This window comes from Nipponia nippon, unplaced genomic scaffold (assembly GCF_047370975.1).
Source record: "Nipponia nippon isolate SJK-2023a ecotype South Korea unplaced genomic scaffold, ASM4737097v1 scaffold_3, whole genome shotgun sequence".
Classification (NCBI taxonomy): domain Eukaryota; kingdom Metazoa; phylum Chordata; class Aves; order Pelecaniformes; family Threskiornithidae; genus Nipponia; species Nipponia nippon.
Window position 1 is genome coordinate 81,012,960 of NW_028262347.1, and position 21,191 is coordinate 81,034,150.

Below are 21,191 nucleotides of genomic sequence, written 5' to 3' on the forward strand. Positions count from 1 at the left end.
AGCTATTTCTCCTAAACACAAAAAAAAGCAGGCTTCCAAACTCAGTCAAATGTATGTGGTTGACATGGATTGTCATAAGGGGTCAGGTCTGGCAAGGAAGCTGGAAAACAGATTTTTGTGGTTGATTGCGGAAGAGAAGCATCCAGAGAAACCCACAGAGTGAGTTGCACAGAAGATACAGTTCAGCTATTAAGCTGCGCCACATGGCAGCAGCAGGAGGATTGTGACAGCAGGAAAAATACAGTAAGTGACATCAATAGGAAAAAGAACATTTGTCCAAAGCAAAGCACCTACCTACCTATCTTACCCTAAAGACTTCTCAGCCCTTGAGGTTATCCTTCTTCAAGTGAAGACAGCAGGTACCTCATCTCCTCAAACATCTCCTAGCAAAAATCTGTCTTGGGACATATTTTAACATGTTTATGTTGCCAGCTCAACTTCAAGATCAACAAGAAATCTCTCTATATATCCTTCCTCTCCTGATTCTCTTTCATTGCAAGTTTACTAGCTTAATACTGCATAGTCTTGCATTAAACATTCCAATAACTGGGCAAATCTGCAGTCACAGCTTTCTGCAGAGTAGCTCCAATTCTGCCGCAGTAGTTTACACTTGCCATTAACACTCGGTGGTTGAAACAGCACAGAATAAGCTGCTGACGTATATTGTCAGCAGTGAGCTACTTTTCCTGCATACGTTAGGCCCAAATGCTGCCACAACTAGTCCAGGAGGAACATGAACTGGACACCTTTGGGAAAGCATCTAACAAGACAAGTTGTATTCAAGCGATGTGAAGAAACAGTGTTTCTCAACATTCTACAGCAAAGTATTTTGACTCATTTCAACTTTGAAAAGTATCTCTTTTTCTCTTAACTGAAGCCTCATTCTGTTTCTTTTGCTTATCTGAGACAATCCTTGTGCCCACAGACATCTGAACATGTTTTCAGAGTTGGAGATACCATCTACAGCTTATGGATATGTTCAGAGATCAGCTCTCCATGACTAAATTCAAGTCACCAATACTAATGCATTTGACTTTTTAAGTCTAGCAATACTTGACTGTTAGTTCAGTTATTCTGAAGAACAAAACATACAGTAAGACCAGTCAAGAAAAATAAGACAAAAATAGCTTTGAAAGTGATCCTTCTCCACTGCTTGTTATTTTGGGGTTTTTTTAAAGACAAGAAGAACTTGACCTTAAAATGAAACAATTAATAGTCAGTGAAATGTAATTTGGCAGCTTGTTAGCTCTGCAGGGAAAGCTCTTAACACATACAAACTCTTAGAATTACACATAGGGAATGTATCGTGTAATATAAATATATAGAGTTACTTTCCATTATGGGATTCAGAACTGCCGTTATAGTAAAAATGTTTATTTTAAAAAGGAAGTACAGTTTTAGTGTGGCTATTAAAGAAAATAAACCAGTCTGAAAATGTTTTTATTTTTCATGACTGTTAACGGTCAAAGCATACAAATTGCAGTGACAGTAAAATTAGAAACATCTTCCGAATTGTTGTCAATGTTTTGACTCACAAGGACACAAAACCCAGTTATTGTAATTACGATGAAATATGCCACATTTATTTGCTGGTCTAATGCAGTTCTTTGCATCACACAATTGAATCCTTGTAGAACAATTTCCCATTGACTAGCAGTTAATCATGAATTCACAATACATACAACATTGTTACCAATCCACTTATTCTGTACTGACTGCAAAAATGCTGTAAATTAAAGTAAATCTTAATACTAGAGGAAATAATTGCCATATTTGTCCTAAAACTCAAAGCAAGTTCAGCAAAATAATCTGTAGCTATCTACTGCACTAAATCAAAACTATTCTCACCTAAAGCTCCAGCTGTTATTATCTTGTACATTCCAGGTGAAAAGAAACAACATTTTATGGGAGTGTTCCCTTCCTATTTCAAATACATTTGCCCTGAATACTTATTTGCTAAATGTTGAATGTGAAGATTTTTAGTTAGGGTAGTAATTTGAGTAAAAGTCTAAATTAAAACTATTAAAATAGGAATTCAAAATAGCTATTGTTATGTGTACCCAATACTATACAAATTTTGAATGACAGATCATAGAATATGAACTGTAACATCTTACAAGCACAAAATCCCCTCAGAAGTTATGTTCCTAACAATGCTGCAAACCAACCAATCACGTTTTATTTAAAATTTAATTCATGGGGTCTTCAACCATGTGCTTCAGAGCTCAATCAGTATGTGTATTCACTATTAATGCTACATTCCCACTTTCGTTGCTTATTCAGAATTTCCATTAGGAAATATTTGGAATATTTTTAAGTTCCTCTTAAATTTATTTTAATTACAAAGAAGCTGCTGAGCTTTTGCTGCTACAACTAAGACATTACTTTAATCCAATTTTTTGAGACTCGAATTATTAGCTTTAGAAGACCCAGCATAGCTAGTATTCTACACTCCCAACAGCAACCAAAGATTGTACATGACAAGGGAACAACGATGTTTATAAGTGAGATACAACTCTAAATTGACACATGCCCTCAGTCAGAGGCCAAAGTCTTTCTTTACTGATGACATTGTGGAAACATGTTTGAATGCGTCCTGTAGCTCCTGAGGCTTAGGGTGACCTTGATTCTCCTCTGGCAGCAAGCCATAATTTTACTTGAAAAAAATCACAGTGACAGTGAGAACCACTGACAGATGTAATGAGACATACAGCTCTACCGTATGTCTCACTCTTCCCTCCACCAAAGGACCTGTGTGTAAGAGGGTGAAAAAGCTCACTCTTAAGCCCACCTTGTGCTTCACAGCTTGACTGACCCACTCTCTCCATAAAACGCATCTCCATGGAGCAAACAGCATTCCTCTTTAACAGATGTGCAATGAAGCCCTGAAAAGCAGAGAACTTAGAGATTGCTGCTAGTGCCAAGACTGCTGAATACAATGGTCAGTACATTAACAACCGGCTGTAGATTCTTCCTGTCCCAAAGAGAAATCTGGATGAATGCTGAATTTGAGGAGTGACTTTACTGGGATCAGCATCTTCAGAGAAAGCAGATAATATACAAATCACAACAGATATGTATTTTCTTACCCTATCAGTCCCATCACAAGGCTTTGGGTCCATCTGTGCTTCTTTAAGTTATTGATCTTCACCACATTATTGAGGACTGAGACACAAATTCATCTTTGTCATGTGTGAAAGTGACATTATCAGTCTTACTTATCAATTATCAGTCTTACTGCCATTAATCTCATGATGTATCAGAATCAACATTTTTATATATACACACAGTTACAGATGTAGCCCTGGCAAACATTTTAATTTGAAACACTGTTTTGTAAGACATTTTAGGCAGCTAAGGAATACTGTTTCCTTTTGAAAGAATGTCAAATACTTGACAGTTTCATCACTGCCTCAAAGGGTTCTCCCTGAATCACTTCAGCTTGATTTTCCTCCCAGTAGATTTCACAAGCCTTTGCCATTGCCTAAGTGCTAAGAGGGACCTTTGAGGAAAGCACTGTATTACTGTGCCTGCCTCTGTCCAGTGGATAGAGCCAAGAGCACACCTGACTTGAGTCTGTATTCTAAGCTACTAGCTCATTGCCATAGGGAGGCTGCATTTTGAAGACAAGTAAATTGTTTTGTTCCAAAACAATTTCTATTGCATTCAAAGACTAGGTTAGAATAGAACAGGTAATCCTGCCTCTACCTTTGCCTTGGGCAAACACCAGATATACAGGCTACATTAAGAATATTTAAGACTTCTCAAGTGTTTATTCAGCAATGGTTTGAAATGATAACCACTTGCTTCATCCATTAAATATGGATAAAATGAATGCTATATATATTTTCGGTAAGTGTAAGTGGAGCGGTAGCAGGATTCCATGGTCATTCAAATGCAAACATATACATACCATCCTGGAATGGTTTGCACTTTTGAATAACTGCTGAGACAGACAAAACAGCTGGTTTTTTTCCTAATATCAGATAACAACACATCGGGACAAAGAACTGTATTATGCACTGCCTTGTCGCCAACAGAGGTGAAGAGCAGGTGCAGAAGGACAGGACAAATATACAGTGCTAGCTTCACAGAGAACTTCCTGTGGTCTGCAGCTGTGGGACTTTCCAAGTCTGAGGTGGTATCCAAGAATTCTTAATGTGTTTTCTTATTCAGTAAATTCATTCACGTGGAGTTGAGAATATATCAAAATTTGTTTGCACTGATTTTAGTAGAGATCTGAATGTGCACTTGTCCAGTGAATGGAAAATTCATGCATTGGCCTCAAACACTGTTAAGATTGCTATAGGGAAAAAAATGCAACACTAGTGAAGCACTATGTCAAAACCCTAGAAAGGTAGGATATAAGTAAAATGAATTTTATTCCAATAAATCTTTAGCAGAAAGTATTACAGACTCTGGAAATAACAAAGGCATAGCCCAAGAGGCAAATTACTTCTTTCGAGAGGATAATGTGAAAACTCTTATTATAATTCTAAAGCATTAAGACCCAATATTTTCACTGCCATTTGGACTCTTGGTATCATAAAGGCTACTGATTGTTGTACACAAGGCTTTTGGAGATTTGCTTTCAAGACCAGCAGGGAGAAATTAACACCTTGTTCCTTCTCTCCCTCCCACTTCCTTTTCATTGATGCTCTTGTGCAGTTACTTCCTTGTTCTGAGCATTGACTACGTTTTTCTACTGGGTACCCCTCACCCCAAACCCCTGCCTTAAGAGTTGGCTTTCAAGCTATAAATGCTTCAGTATTCTCTTATCCAGATTTGGATATGGTCTTTTTTCTATCTGAGAACAGATTTAAATTAGGTTGACGTCACAAGTGAAGGGAAGATCTTGCTGCTTGGTTCAAAGTACTGACCATTTCCAGCTCTGCAAAGGTTATTATAACGATGATGTTTGCTAGCATGGCACAGAAGCACCTCCTTGGCAAGGACCTGCTTTGTCTTATGCCCGGATCTAACCATCGCTCTCATGTGATATTACAAGTGATTCACAACTGAAACCTTAGTGCTCTCCTGTTCCACTCCAGGATCCTTACAGATTAGCAGCCAGCACAACATACTCAGTTACTTGCAGTTCAACAGGTTAAATGAAAGCTGGCAGCATGGAGACAACTCAGCAGCGTTATTTACCCTGAAGTAGCTGCTCAGTTGCAAAAGCAACTGCTTAGATGAGATCAGTGAAATCGAAGAGAGCCTTTCCGCAACAATTCCTTCATTTTTTCATGGCTAAGACCTCGATTCCTTTGGAGATAGTCTCATAGAAAAAAGTCACATTTCAGCATTTGAGATGGGACACATCTGTACTACACAAGGGAGGATGAGCAAAGCTAAGTCTTATCTCCCTGCAGCATAGTTTTTTTGGATGGTTGGCAGAGAAGCTAACATTGGAAAAATCTCTCAGACAATTCTATCTCATGTAGAGAAGAACTGCATGACCCAGATGCAGCAGCATCTAAATGAAGGGAAGGAGACAGAAGACTGCGATGTGTGATTGTATCCTATGAAGTGGGAACACACTAAGACCCATTCAGTGCTGGGGAAGGGAGATATAAAGATGAAGGAGGCAGAAGAGGAGAGCATCAGAGGTCTCCTTAATAAGCCCTACTCTGAACTAAATGCTTTAAATAGTAAACAGCAAATTTGTTCAAATTAACCTGTTTTTAGAAATTGCTACTGATGTAGACTTTATGGACCCCAACCTAAACTGCCTTGCTCTCAATTTGTAAGAGAGGTTCAAGAAGAATTTTCACCTCAGACTGTTTCCACTCCAGCCAGTCCATGTCTGAGTTTGGCATATACTAATGCATTTATTTATCTAGCAAAGAATATCTTTATCCCTTTAAGGAGACTAAGCAGTCTGTAAATGTAAATTGAGGAACTTTACCATGCAAAGTAATTCCCCATAAAAACCACCACTATCTTAACCAAGTAGATCTCTATCAGCTAAAATTGATGTCATTCATGTGACTTATAAATAGGCCTACTGTTTTATGAATGTGATTTTACCTTATTAGAAACAGCGCAACTGCAGAACTTCCAGAGATACCATTTCTCCAGCAAGAAAAGGAAAAATCCTATTTAACACTGATATTTTATTTTGCTAAGGTAAGTTTGCATGTACTTTTGTATACACTTTCTGCTCATCAGGCTAAGCTCATCCCTGTAAACCTTAAGCTGCTGGGCCCCTGTGTACACCAAAATCTAGTGCATGCTTGCACTGTCTTTTACAAGGTTACAGAAACAGCAGCCAATCTGAGCTCTTCAAACAAACAGCAAGAGAAACTTGTAGACTTCTTCTATCTAGGGCTGCTGGCACACACTTCCTTCATGATGGCTCACTCAGCACAAACTAATCTAGGATAGATTCAGGTCAACCTGACCTGAAATGGATCTTAATTGAGTTAGTACAACCAGGTCTAGAGTATCACATTGCCATCGTCTGATTCACCCCATTAAAAACAGAATGAAAAAGCCACTAGCAACAAATACTGGCATTATGCTGCTTAAGATTTTTTTTGAAAACTGGAATCAAGTTCTGAGAACGCAGCATAACATAATACTTAAAGGAACACAAACGGATCCAAAGGGTCAGAACATGGTCGCAGTTTATGTACCCATGAGGCATATTCAGAACCAGGTTGTGTGCAAGCCACAATTCCTGGATTTAGTTATCAGAATTGTATTATAGGTGCTCTCTCCATAATTCACCTTATTCAAAGATAAAAAAAAAAAATATATTCTTCTCGTTTTACAGAGGAGTTTCTAAGTCCATGCCAACTACACACAATTCTCTTGTTGGTGAAACCACATGCTACAGACCATATCAAGAATGAAAAAGAGGAAACCCAGGAGGTTTTTTCCTTGATGGTGGATTGCCACTGCTTCAAGATCCTCAATATAAAAATAATACATTATTAAAACACTACATAATTTAAAAAGCCATCAGTGTTGCTTTATAGTTCCAAGCTGGGTACTTTTCTGCTGTGCTGGGTAGCACTGATCACATCTTTATTTTTTCATAATACAAGACAGAAGGGTGCCATGTAGGAGCCTTACCCACATTAGCATGGAAGGAAAATCAAGAGAACACCCTGATAGAGGGCACAAAGCAGAAGGAAGGGATATCCAAAATAATTCATCATCCTTCCCCCTCACTTCTATGGGCCTTACCCCAGAGGAATTCCCACAGAAATTCTTGCCAAGTCAGCTGGGATATTCACTGCAAATTTCTCTGCAGGAGAACACCAAGAAGGAAGAGGTTTTCCCAGAGATACATATACTCACTTATGGTTTCAAAGAAAGAGGTTCATTTAAATATAAATGTTCTCCTGCAAGTGAACAGGATTTATATTGAAAAAGACTATATATTCCAGTTTTGCCAACTTCCCTTGTAAAGAAGGAATGTATTGTCTACAAAAAACACTGCTTAAATGCATCAGTTATTTTTCCATATATCTCCCACTAAGTGGCTTTTTAACAACGGTTAGCATTTTATCCAGTATTACTATCCCAATCAGTGATTCCTTTAGTTTTATTTAACAGAAAAGTCAGCTGAAAAGCAGATATCAATAGCTCACTATAATAGTCCAACACCCTAATTCTGCAAGAAAGACTAAGAATTTTAAGTAAAACCACTCATGGATCATAGGCAGAAGCTTTCTACATCCTCAAAGTTTGCTCATAATTCAGCATCGCATTCTATCAAAAAAAAAAGTAACAAGGTCAAATTGTTTCACCAGTTGTAGTCAAGCAATGCTAAAGAGTTCAGAATTTGGCCCAATTTTGATCAATACAAATAAGCAGTCTTACTCACTTAGAAATTTATTAACTCTGATCGATAGATTTCATACAACAGCTGCACAAAATCAATGAACAACGCAACCTATACAGAACATTGTAAATGTTTGCTCATTAGGAAATTACTGCTTCTTCCTCTTTACTTTCCAAAAGATAACAACATTGCAAAAGATTGTTTAGCCAAGTATTCTAATGCTAAAGGTGCACCAGTTGTATGTACACAGCAGATTACTGGACACTCCAAATTGAAGGGGAATCAGTTCCAGATGTGTTCCACTGATTAAATTCAGCCCAAGCAAGGTTAAGTAAATGACAAGCAGCTGCTTTTCTTCCTTGCAATAGCCATGAAAAATACTTTTAGAGTTCTGACTACCTCTAACTGGCAGACACATGGTGCAGCACCTATTTTCCTAGGTTTTCATGATTAACATAGACTGTGGACAGTCTTCAGAACAACTAATTCTTTTCACCTCCAGTCTCAGATCTTATGCAGATCAGAATTAACAGGAAAAAGCTCAACAATAAAAAAATCACCTCTCTTTGGCATTCCTCAATTATGTACATCCCTAAGACACAACCACTCTCATTGCATATACTACTTTCTACTGGAGTAAGTAGAAATAAAACAGGAAAATGTTAAAGTGTCACTAGACCAGATCATGGCTCAGTGCAATACTGGCATCACCCTAATGAACCATCACTCCATTTCAAACAGGACAGCAAAGTGCACTGATTTCAGGTTCTCAGACATAACACTCATGACAATAGCAGAAAGAAAATCTTAGCCAGCAATAGATGCAGCAGGTATAAACTCAAAATTATTCAATTGTGAAGATTCACAACATAATAGCAAACAAGACCACTTTAAATGTGGGGATTGCCTAGCTATGTCTAGCTAGCCCTCTAAAGAGTTCTTGAACATTTACTTGCAAAAAAACAAAGATCATTGACTAGAATGTATCAGGTTTTACCATGTACAGAGGTTGAAACAAAGCTTTATTTCTTAAACTTCTCTCCTATTTATACTCAGACACACAAAGGTTTTTTAACACCTGATAGGTTTAAACTGACAGAAAGATGTAAAAGTCCCTTGTGCATGTATCTTTAGGCAAGTTGACAGGCCAGATTTTCCATCACAGCACTTATTCTGGGTGGTGCATGGAAGCATTTCCAAACCACGGAAGTAAAAGCAAAGATTCCCATGGATTTATGATTGGGAAAAATCTGGAAATAACACCATGCATCCCTGTATATCAAAATTATTTTCCAAGCATTATCTATGAGACTGAAAACAGCATGCTATGTAAAGAGACATATCAAGCAAACTAAAATTGTTTAGAAAGTGGCTAACACCTGGGTATCTAAACAGGGAGCAAAACCAAAAAGAGAGCACAAAATTTTTTCTTCTCCATTTTTTAAGTAATGGTCTGTGTTGCATACATATATATACATACAAAGACACACACACACACACACACCCCAAAGAACCAGAGTTTATTTTACTTCTACTCTGGAATTTTTTCAGCTTTCTCAGCTGACATACACTGTAAAATATGTAAAATACATGCTTTTCAAGCCATATTAACTCACATATTCAAAATGAAGAGTACATTTAAAGGAGTAGTAAAAGTATATTTACTACTCAGCCATTTAAGAAGAACCAGTTAAAAAAGCCATGATTTTTTTTAACATGATGCCCTGATCTCCCACAATAATGTTTTGTCATTCCCATCAGAAAGAACAAATTTTTGTGGCTAAAAAGTAGCTTTACATTCTGTATTAAATCACATCTAATTTTCCCCACAGAGCATTCACTACATTTTCTGCAAAAATCAGCTTCTCTTCTTGCAAAAGCTGACATTCCTGATTACCACTCCTCCTTGTTTATGCTAACAGTAAATAAACGCGTAGGCCTATGTTTAATCCTGCATTGACTAATAGCATTCTTCACTTCTGTAATGCTGTGTCAGTCTAAAAACACTTCATAAACAATTAAGACTCACAATATCTCTGTGACAGAGACAAGACTTATATTCATTTAACAGATGACGCAACTGAAGCACAGTGAGTTAATTGTCTGCCCAAGGTCACATAGCAAATCAGTAACAGAGCTAGGAACAGAATCCAGGAACACTGACTCATGCAGTGCTCCCACCTCAACAGGAGACGAGCCTTTTACATACAGCCTCAACACCAAAACAGGGTTTCCACTGCAGTCTAACAGCCCACTAGTACATACTGGAGCTTTGTCATTATCTTCCATTCTCATTTTAACAGTCTCTAGCTGCCTCTGCTTCTGTTGTGAAAAAAAGTTTGAGGCAAAAGCTTACAGTCCTTGGCTTTTTACGAAACAAGTACACACACACACACAAAAAATGGAGGAAATGCAAAAAGTTGCCCTTATTCCCACTTATAAGATGAAATACCTGCTTTTCACCTTCAGTGAAAAGGCACTGAGGTGGCTCAAAAAGGCCTTCACTTCCATACAGTCACTAGTGAACTGCAATGGAAAACCTCACAGTCTGCAGGGCTACAATTGCTGGCCCAAGTGCTGATTGGGTTCCCCCCACCCCGTTTCCCTTTTCTCATCCACTAGATCATATGGAGATGTACCTTGCATTTTGAAATTAAATTATTGTTGTTTGAAGTTTGGTCTTTGGCATGTTAGACTATGTATTCTGTATCCCGGGCTGCACTGGAGTGAGACTGTTGCTACCTCACTGAAACATTTAACAAAAAGATAAGATTCTAAAGTAGCAGTGGTGATAAAAATCCAAATTGTGTAGCACATAGTTACCTGTGCTTTTAAAGGTAGGTTTCATAGACTGTTTCCCCAAGCAGCCTCCACTTATATACTAGTTTCCCATTCCCTGATGCACAATCTGCATTATAATTTTTAATGTTAAGTTACTTGACTAATTAGAACGGAATTAGAAAATCATGGTCTTAACCAGAGTTCAAGCCCTCCATAAAAAGGGAAACCTTAAATCCCAAACAGGTTCCCCCCCTCCCCTTCCCCAAAATAATATGGATCATACAACCTCAAGGAGGGCAGGTGCTGCAGTGATGTACTGGAAAAGGCTCTGCCTACAAGAGCTCATTTGAGTCCCATGCATCCCCCAGTGCTATGCAGTGAGCGGGTTATCTGTTCCACACTGTGACATCATGTACCACAAAGAGCTGGTTAATAGACCAGAGATCAGGTCAAGCGGCTGCCTTTGTGCTTGATATCAAAAGTGTGGAGACAGATCACTGCAGTGAATTAGTGAGATACAGAATTAGCAGGGGAACATGAGACAGGAGCCAACTGCATGAGCATTGCTGCCTCTGTGGGAGCCTCTGTGGGAGGCTCGCAGGCTGTCTTCCAAAGCGCTCTCAGCCACTTCTAAGTTGATACCAACTGTGTATTGAATAATTGATCTGACCCACTGATGGGTTTATTTGATAGCACCAGGCTCAGAAACCTCTCTACATGCATTTCTCAGTTAAACAGTGAACCAGTGGTAAATATTTTGTTAAGTATCAGATTCCAACGAGATTTCATCCCTCTTACAGTAGCCTAAGCTGATTTTCTAGGCCATAATCCAGATCCTGTGTTTATGCACATATAAGGATGAGACAGGAAACAGTGACTAAAATCAGTATGCAGACTGTCTTCTGCTTCTCTCCTATCTACAATGCACATTGACACATCACAGAAAAATACCCCACATGATCCAACCTGATTGTTCTTGACCAATTCATGTTCACTGTTACTTATTTCCTTCCCACTGGCTGTTTTTTTTTACAAATAGTTTGACCACTCCAGCATTACTCTAGGAAATGGACTTTCCTAGAAATGGAAATTCCTCCTTCCCTCCCTTTCAAAGCATGTATTGTGTGCCCTTTTATAGACCCATGCATCTCACCAGCCTCCTATGAGTCCTGTTAGTGGCTCTCACGTTGTTTCTGATCACTCCCTTACTCCTCAGCTATTACTCTGCAAGCCCAGATAACTAAAAGCGACCTCACTTCAGTGTATCTTTCCCAATCCTTCCTCTTCTGTTCTGACTTGATTTGCTCCTCACTGAATCATTAGCTAAATAATAGCGTGACACAATTTGTAGTGTCAATTTTAGCAAATTCAGTCTTAACTTTCAGTGAAAAAAGCATTAACTATTTCCTGACATCATTACTGTCTTTACACTTTATGTTTAATAATTGAGCCAAACTTCCATTCTGCATAGATTTTCATCTCAAGTTTAGGTCATTAAAAAAGCTCACAATTTACCCAGAGTGTTCCTATCTTTCCTATATTTTGGAAAAGTGATAGCTTGAGATATTCATGTGAATTCACTAAGAAGCTCCTATGTCTCCTGAATTATTCTGTGTTGTCCTGTATTAGCACTGTTAGTTACAAGGCCTAAGCTTTGTACTGAGTTTGCAAGACCTAAGGAATGAGGCTGCTCAGGCCTGTCTTGTCCAAACTTTTCTTGGCCTGACTTTAAGTGATTTAGCTGTGACAGCAATTTCTCTTAATTGACCAGGTGTCTATATCTAACTTGTTTTACTTTTGTTTATCTTTGTGTTGTACAATCATACTTTCATATCTACAGTAGTAAAAGCAGTTATTCTAGTAGAATGAGATATTTACAACTAAATAATGACATAGTTTACAGAAATACAGACTGGGTAGAATATCAGAGGCCTTGAGAATTGGAAACACAGGATGCAGTGTATAGGAGTACAGGCATGAGATAAGAGATGGGGCACAGGCTTGGCACTGTAGACCCCACAGCTATAAACAATTCACCAATGTCAGTTAAAGAAAAATACAGTCCAGGAGCTGGACAAAACAGAGAACAAAGAAATACTATCTCATATATATAAAGGGGAACACATACGGTAAATTCAGATGAAACCTGGAGCTGCACACCAATGAAGAAACATGTAAAAGTGTGTTGGGAAACATTTATAAGTGACCCCAAGTGGATCCTGGGAGAGGAAGAAGAAACTATGACCACAAACATCATATTCCCTCCTGTGAATGACACCAGATTTCAACAACTCATTGTACCACTTCCTCTTCTCCCCCTGCAGCAAATGAAACCTTAGTACCCAGAGGAGCATAAATGCCAGGAAAATAGGTAGAAATTAAGAAGTACGTGTTACAGTTCTAATTGTATTTTTACTATTATTGCAACTTTTTAAATATGAAAAAAACATATTGCATTCGATTCTTTTTTATAACAATGAGATCTGGACTAATAGTGATTAGATCTCAAGATTTCAGTTATACTAGCACTAAATTCTAGTTTTACTTTTATAGTGTGTGCTTCCTCTTGCTTATAAAGAAGACTTTGAGCATAACACTTCTTAGTCTTGCTTCCTACCATACCTTATCTATTAACTCTGAAGTCCCATTCTTGAAGTCCAATAACTCTGTTTCACTTCCCTCTTCTTCCCAAGGCTGGCTAAGTCTATCATTTTATGGTTACTCTCCAACACACCTTTCATATTTTTAATCAAATCTCTAGTAGTACAACTCAAAGATAGAACAGTCTCTACTTCTACTCTCCATCTTCTGTACCAAGGCTACTGAAGACCTACCTGAGTAACAGGTTTTTCTAATGCATTCCTTCAGACACAGATGTCAGGAAAACCCCACAAGGTCCCATACTGTGAGAAGATTCTGCTGGTTGCTCAAACATAACAAAAGAAAAACTGATTTCCTGTTTTTATGTTCAACAGTTGAGTTCTCCCTTGACACCCCTATGACAGGGTCTTGGATTTTCTTCCTTCCTTCTCTTGCCCAGAGACTTACACAGCAAGACTATCACAATGTATATTCTGGATCCAAGAGCAAAAATTACCAGGGCCACCTCAGTACTGTGAAACAGCTTACCAAAAACTATACAATTTATTAGGTCAATTTAATCTCACTTTAAAAAGCTGCCTTTGTTTTATTATTAAGCAACACGTTGATTCAAATACAATGTATTTGCTTCTCTAACTTTCTACATTTTTAAGGTTTTAACAGTTATCTGAAATACTAATTTTTGGCAACAAAACATCCTATTCTGGGGTAAGCCCTCCTTTGCAACTCATAATTACTATTTTTTTCCCCGCTGCTGTGCTGAGAGTGTCTTTTTTTTCCAGTTCTAATAATCAAATTTACCAGAAACACCACCGCCACTCATCCATGGTGGACAGGACTTCTGTTGTTCATTTGTTTTTTTAACTCTATAGCACAAACTTGTTATTCACCATGTGCTTATCCTAAGCCAATGTAATCATAAAGTCTCCCTACTATGCACAGAAATTTTCTTTTGCTACTGAACAGCTAAATTCAGTCTTACATCACAAGTGAAGTTAGTTGGAACATTTTCAACTAAATGAAATTTCATCTAAATGTACTGTCTTTGATGAAGCAAAAATGTTTTCTGGATAAAAAAGTCTAAACACAGTTTTACTGATATTACTAATCAGAAAAAGTTTGAGGAAGCTGCAAATACCTTCTCTCACTATGCACTCCCATGGTCTCTGGGACCATCTGGTGCAAAGTTCCTGCTCAAGTCCGGTGTGATCGGTGATCTAAACTCTGGTCCTAAATCAGGCAGAACAGGGAGTTGAATAAATGCAGAACAAAAATAAATTTTTAAACCTCAAAAGCTGCCAGATTTAATCAGAAGTAAGAGTGAGTTTGGCAGAGGCAGCTGTTCTCTTCCTCTCAGCCTCCATCTCCCCTTACACCACCTCCCACCCCCAGCTCTACCATCCACTGCGGTCATGCAAGATAAACCCCAGAATTCACTGAAAGTTCTCACTCAGGACAGCCAGGGCTGAAACAGCAAAGAATGAAAACTTTCTGGTAGAGGCATACAGGTATGTTTCCACAATTCTTACTCGCAGGCAAGTACCATTGGTACCTACAAGTCCAGAACTGACTGACAAATTTAGAAGTTAAACAGCCCTATGCCGAATATAGATTCTCACTGCAAAACCACCAGCATCTGCTAAACTCACCTTCTTAAGAGCATGACGTTTTTCAGAAGCATGGTATCTGGATACTTTTTCTTGCTAATTTGGAGCATATCTTTATATTTATGCTTTTCTGACTTACTGACAGTTATGCAGACCCTCAAAAGCTTTGGTGTGTGCTTTATTCTGTTAATTTTAGCCACATGTTTTTTATCACCTTTCACTCAGCTTGTCAGCACTGGAATCTATGAATCCACTTCATTTAAAATGTTTGCTTCTTTATATGTACTGCAGATTGTAATCCATCTACACCACTGAGGGAAAGCAGCCCCTTTTCCCCAATGGTAATGCAACCAGTTTCCAGGAACAACCAAGCCATTACTAGATAGATGAATTCTGGAATGTCATCATCCAAACTAGCATTACAGACAGAATAAATCAACATTAACACTATTATACACTTTATATAAGAGGGCTCACAAAAGTATTCTGGGGGTCATCGAAAATTACAGTTCTCTTCCCCGATCTGGTAAAAAGTTACCCTTGTGCAGTTTTGCTTTAAATATGGGAGGGGGAGGTGGGAGGGAACGTGTCAGCAAGCAAGAAACTCCAAAAAGCAAACAGAAAAGCACAGTGATAAATAGGGAATTTTGTTTTTACCCCAGCAGAGATTTATCACTGTGAGAGTCTTGTGACTTTGACAAATTTTACAACAATGAGTTGTGTATACAACCTACAATAAGTTGTGTATACAACCTACAATAATTGACAGAGAATAATATATTCCATCTGCTGGAGATGTCCCAGGAGGCTGACCTTCAAGGTCCAAAAACTTTCACATTTTTATAATTTTTTCTCGCTAATAAAAAGCATTATGAAACAGCTATTCAGTTCATTTTGAGAAGCATACATTTCAGTGAATAGCTGTTATTTGAAGATGAAACTCAAGTGCATGTAAAAGATTTCAGTTACACTCAAATGTTATTTGTTTTTCCTCTATTTGGATCAGTCTTTATGACCTGCCACTCACTCTTGCTATCCTAAGTAACTACCATCTTGATACTTAAGTGTCATCTTTAAATTTTACAGGAACATTAAAGATGCCAGAGAGTTCATACATGTCTCGTCATCCTGATAACAGACCTTGCTGCAGGGAATTATGTACATGATGGTTGACAGGTAAAGATCATTTTCAAGACTAAAGAGAACAATTATGGCTATAATCTCATGTGAGGATGAAGCCACTGAGTGTTTTGTATCACTGCACGAAAAAATTAAACCATACACCCTGGTATGAAAGAGTTCCTCAGTAGAAGCGTTAGATACCCATGAAAAGAATATATTGCACTAGGCTATCTTCAGCATTACAGTTATTTTCCAGAATCGTTTTTCTTAAATCCATGTTTGCTTTAGCTGTTCCTTTTTAATTTCTTTCTAAATAGCTTCCTCATTTTGAGAGGTTTGACTGCAAACAAGGAAACTATTATTGTGGAAGACTTTCGGCCTTTCCATTCCTGCAAGGATGGTCAAGTTCTTAGGCTTACAGAGCACTCTACGTTAGTCACACCCAAAACGCCATGCATGGTGCAGAACTAAGTCAGGAATTGTTTTCCTTTTAGGTTATCAAGTGTTTGTTTCAAGATTCTGTCATTTATGGTATGTAAATACTTAGTTTCTACATTATGCACTATCCATGTTTTTTATTGCACATACACAAGTATCTCAGAAACCTTAATGCTGATCATATCTATAGGCTTTATAAGGCTTCCCTTTTCTCAAACCTTCTTCATATAGAAGAGGAAAGCATTTTTGCCTAGCTTTGAAAGATATGCCTCCTAAGCAAGTTTTGAGCAAGCCAAGAGGATGCTGGGTGGACATGGATACAGGAACAGGATATCCTAAGAGAAAACTTATTTTCATGAAAAAAGCTGTGCTCACACAATGCAGTTCCTGAATTAAGGTAAATCTTCCCTTTGTCAAGGAAATTTTAACTTAATTTCAGCCTGTTTCTGCCCAGAACAAGGCATTTTCTTAGTGGGACTGTTATTCTGTTGCCTGCACTTGCCAGGCATTTGTTTCAGGTCTTCCTACAGTCTCTTTCACATCTGACTGGCGCAGCAGACTAGAAGAGCTGTTTTAAAGCAACAGCTCTGCTCCTCCTAGGTCAGGCCTATAAAAGTGATCTAATTCAACCTCGAAGTTTGCCATCATCTGTAAAACATCCAGCCCCCACAGCCAATGAATAAAATATTCCACTACAGCAACACTGAAATAGAAGCTGCCATGGCCCTTTTCAATTGCCTTTTTTTATTATTTTTTTCTCTGCCTTTTCAGCTTTTAGTAGAGGAAAAAAATACCCCCATTTACAGGCTTGAAGCCTAGTACTTCCACTTCCCAAGAATAGAAGCCTATTCATTCTGGCAAGGAGAAATTCACTGAGAGAAATCAGGTTTAAACTTTTGAGAGGTGTCAAGAATGTTCAGTCAATTGAGCAATCAAGTTAGCCAACTACATTCCTGGAAGCTTTGCAACAGAAGGAATGAATCAGAAAAATCAAATGAAGTGTGACTTGCCCCTGACACTGGCTAAGGCAAAATGTGAAAGAAAATGAAAAATGGATAAAACTTAATTGGTAAGGGAATAATACGCATGGCTGTCTCTCAGAACAAGAATAAATTAGACCAGCTATAATGAAAGTACAACAAGAAAACATTTTCAGAAAAAGTGGAAAAAATTCTTTCATTTTCCTCTGTTACCAAGCTGTCAGGCAGAAAAAGATACAGGCTTGTCTTTTCAATCTCTTTCCTCTGATGCACAGAGCTTTGCTCAGACTAACTATGAACATTTAAGGAACATAGCTTAAGTGAATAAACATGCACTGGCAGAGTCATGAATACAGGCGACATAGTCCTCAACATCTTAACTGTCTTCAGTACTGTTACAAGTTGCACAACACTTTGCTGCTTCTGTCCGTCACTGACTGCTACCACAATATCAAAATACAATCAGCAAAATCTGCTATTACATGGTCAGCAAGGGAAGCTGCACAGCTCTAATAAACCTGCTGAGAATGAACATAGTATTCTGTTAAGAGACATGTAGCTAAAGCAGCAAGTTTATTTATAAATCACACCCATCATCTCCTTTCCGAGAACCCTATAAAAGCACTGGAAATCCCAAACAACAATTAAAATACCACCACTGCTGAAAAGCATTCTGGCCTCAAAGCGACAGATAAAAGATGTATATAAGATTATAAAACATGAAATGTTTTAATGAAAATTATGTAACGAAAACCTCCATCAATGGAAGAAAGAAACTCTTCCACCCACAATGGCAGCTTATGGCTATCAGTTGCATGAAGCAGAGCCTTGAAGGTCTTTCTAAATCCCTGTGGGAGCCAGATGCTCCTACACCTTACAGATGTGCCTCAATATGCCACAGCTCTCAGATCCCTGCTTTTCCACATCTGACTGACTGCTCTAGCATGGATGACATTGTATTGTCAATGCAACCTATCTAGCAACTCTGTAAAGTCAGAGCAACCCAGTGAAACTCCTGCCTTTGGTTGTGTTCAATACAGAAGACACTACATATTCCCTCTGGGGGCAAAAATAATTGAAGTACTTTTTATTAAAGAAACCATCATGTCAAGACTACAGTCATACTCTCTCCAGGCTGAAATTGTGTGGCAGCTTCAATGTCACATAAGAGTAGCAATTTTATACACAGTTGATGTTCAGGTTTATCAAAGACAGATGAAAACCTAAGTCAAAGCACTACATAACATACCTTTGACTAGGGCCAGCATCTTTGGATACCTCAGTTAACTTGGCAAGGCTTTGCATGCCTCTAGGTATGGAACATAACTCCTCAGACAATGAGGAAATAATCTCCCCTAGAGCTAAAGATTTAGCAGATCCAGAACTAGCACAAGTTTCCCCAACCCCATCAGACAAAGGAAATCAACACAAAGGTGGAAAAACTAGCTTTCCAAAAAAACCTCACTTCACAGTAAACAATACTATTTCATACCCACATTTCCACTACAAACTTAATTTAAAAAAAAATTTTACAAACAAAGCAGTATCTTAGCTCAGCAGTGAAATTCAGCCAGTTTCCAGGTTGAATTACTACAGCCACTTACAGCAACACACAACATTTTAAATGAAGCAACAAAAAAACCCACTTATCAAAACCTCTTGGTTGATGTAGGCATAAAAATTTAGCTGTTACTATCACAATTTGTTTGCACAACATTTAAGAGGGTGCTATAAAAAAGCAAAGACTTTTTTCCTGTTTTATTTTCCTTCCTTCAGGCTCTATGTGAGGTAAAGTTTAAAGGTAGGGTAGATCTGAGGAAGCTTTCCATCCATGTCTGAGATAATTCAAAAAAGAAGAATTAACAATATATCCAACATCTTAATTGAGTTAACTTTGGTAAATAAAGAAAGCTCTTTTGATATTCACACCACATGAATCTAAAGATTTCCTTTAATTTGTGTCCCCCTGTTTTTGTTATATAATTGTCCTTAGTTTGAGGCATCTTGCTTTATGGATTAGTTTAAAATTATCTTTTCATGGAAATTTTCCCTTCATCAGTTCAATGCACTTTAACATTGTCTCTTAAAAAAATGCTAACCTGAACACAAGTGAAAGTAAATTACCTCCTGGTTCATCAATGTAGAAAGACACTTTTTTTTTTTCTTCTTGTTCATCAGTGTGATCATAAGTGATCTGTGGAATAGACAAGGTATTCTCTCCTGGGTTTATTACAGGTGCAGAACCGTTACCACAGCCTAGTTTCCCTTTTCTTTTGTATCTTCTAGCCTGTGGTAGTAGAAATGGGATGATATCAGAAGATGCTATCAAAACCAGAAAAGTACACATGTGAACTTCACTATACAGTAAATTCATTTGAAGTTGTATTATTATTTTTTTTAAAGAATGCAGTTGAAATTCAGTGAAAGTGTTACAACATTGGTTAATGTTTTCAAAGTGGCTGATTCTGAATTATCAACTTAAATCTGGCAAGATTTTAATTGTCAGGAGATGCCTAGCACATTCTGAAAATCAGGTCTCAAGTAAAATTTCTCAAACTGGATCCAAAGCTCAAGGCACCTAAAATACTAATCACTTGAGTATACAACAGCTTGGCTGTAACATGTTTCTAAAGCTTTAATTAAACATAACCATAGACTTTGAATTATAAGCTAGGCACTGTACGGCATTTTCCACTAAAGAAAATTTCACCTTTTACCAAAAAGGCTGAATTAGGCACATCAGGAGAAGATAAATCCTTCCTCCTGTCTCCAAAGATGAATTTCTCCTGATTTTAGAAGCCTAAGAGGCAACCTAATAAACACCCTACAATTGGTACATAAGAACAAAAAATGAAGGTTTGGATTCAACTGGTTCCAAGCCAGGCTGGTCTCCATCTGCCTTTGTGACTAGAAGTGATGAATATAACAGTCACTCATATACTGACCACATGGCTTGTGCTGTCTGCCTCCTGGATGCTCCTACCACCTAGCTATATAAATACTACTTCTCACAACACGGCATTTATTTCCAGTCTTCATGACCACCTACCCTTTGGCTGTAGTCCCACCCAGTTCTACTACTCACACACCTCAAAACAGAGGTAAGAGGCATAGTTTAATTTGCCTGATGCTCCCATAACCTTCTGACAAGGAGCTGAGATCTAGGGCTACTGCACTCAATTCTGTAAAATACTCTGGCCTCTGATGTGACCACTAAGCTGTTAGCAGAGATAAACATCATCAGAAAGAAGAAGTATTCACACATATCAACACAAACAGCTGCAGGCTCAATATATTCACAAATGGGACAAAGTTACTTGGTCTAAGTAAAAAAATTCTTATTTTATTATGGTCTGTATTCAGTCTTTCGGAATTCATTCTTCCGTTCAGCTCTGCAGCAATTAAACAAAAGCATGCTCAAAATTAATCAAACAGGGCATGAAAAATGGTAGAAACACACATTTATTGTAGACAGGGGATGCACTACCGTGATCAGAATGCTTCTAAAGGCAAAGATTACAGGCTCCCATAGCAGGAAAAGAAACTAGGAATTCTCTGGAGAACAAATGCTACAACATGCACAAGATGATCAATATATATTTAAGTCTTTAAAATAAGAGGGTAGGTAGAGAAAGAACTAGTCTCCTTTGACAAGAGAAGACGATCCATTGGTAAGAGATGAAAGAACCATTACTATGTTCTTGAATTAGGGTTAGCAGTTCACAGGTAAGTTCAGGTTTAATAATATACTAGGGAAAGCCCTCTCACTAGAGAAAACAGAGGGAAAATATTAAGGGCACTAAAAACTGTATATTTTTTCCAGCTCTCCCACCATGGATTGCTTGCTGTTCAGCAATACATACTACC

The 21,191-nt window shown here is 38.0% G+C and overlaps 1 protein-coding gene across 3 annotated transcripts in view; it reads right to left on the bottom strand.

Moving 5' to 3' along the window:
* Positions 1 to 21,191, bottom strand: part of LOC104012517 (potassium voltage-gated channel subfamily KQT member 1) — a 514,732-nt gene that overhangs the window by 419,437 nt on the left and 74,104 nt on the right. For all 3 annotated transcript variants that reach the window (XM_087765111.1, XM_087765113.1, XM_087765112.1), the window contains exon 11: positions 19,449 to 19,611. In XM_087765111.1, the coding sequence (XP_087621237.1) occupies positions 19,449 to 19,611 (163 nt within the window). The remainder of the gene's footprint in view (positions 1 to 19,448; positions 19,612 to 21,191) is intronic.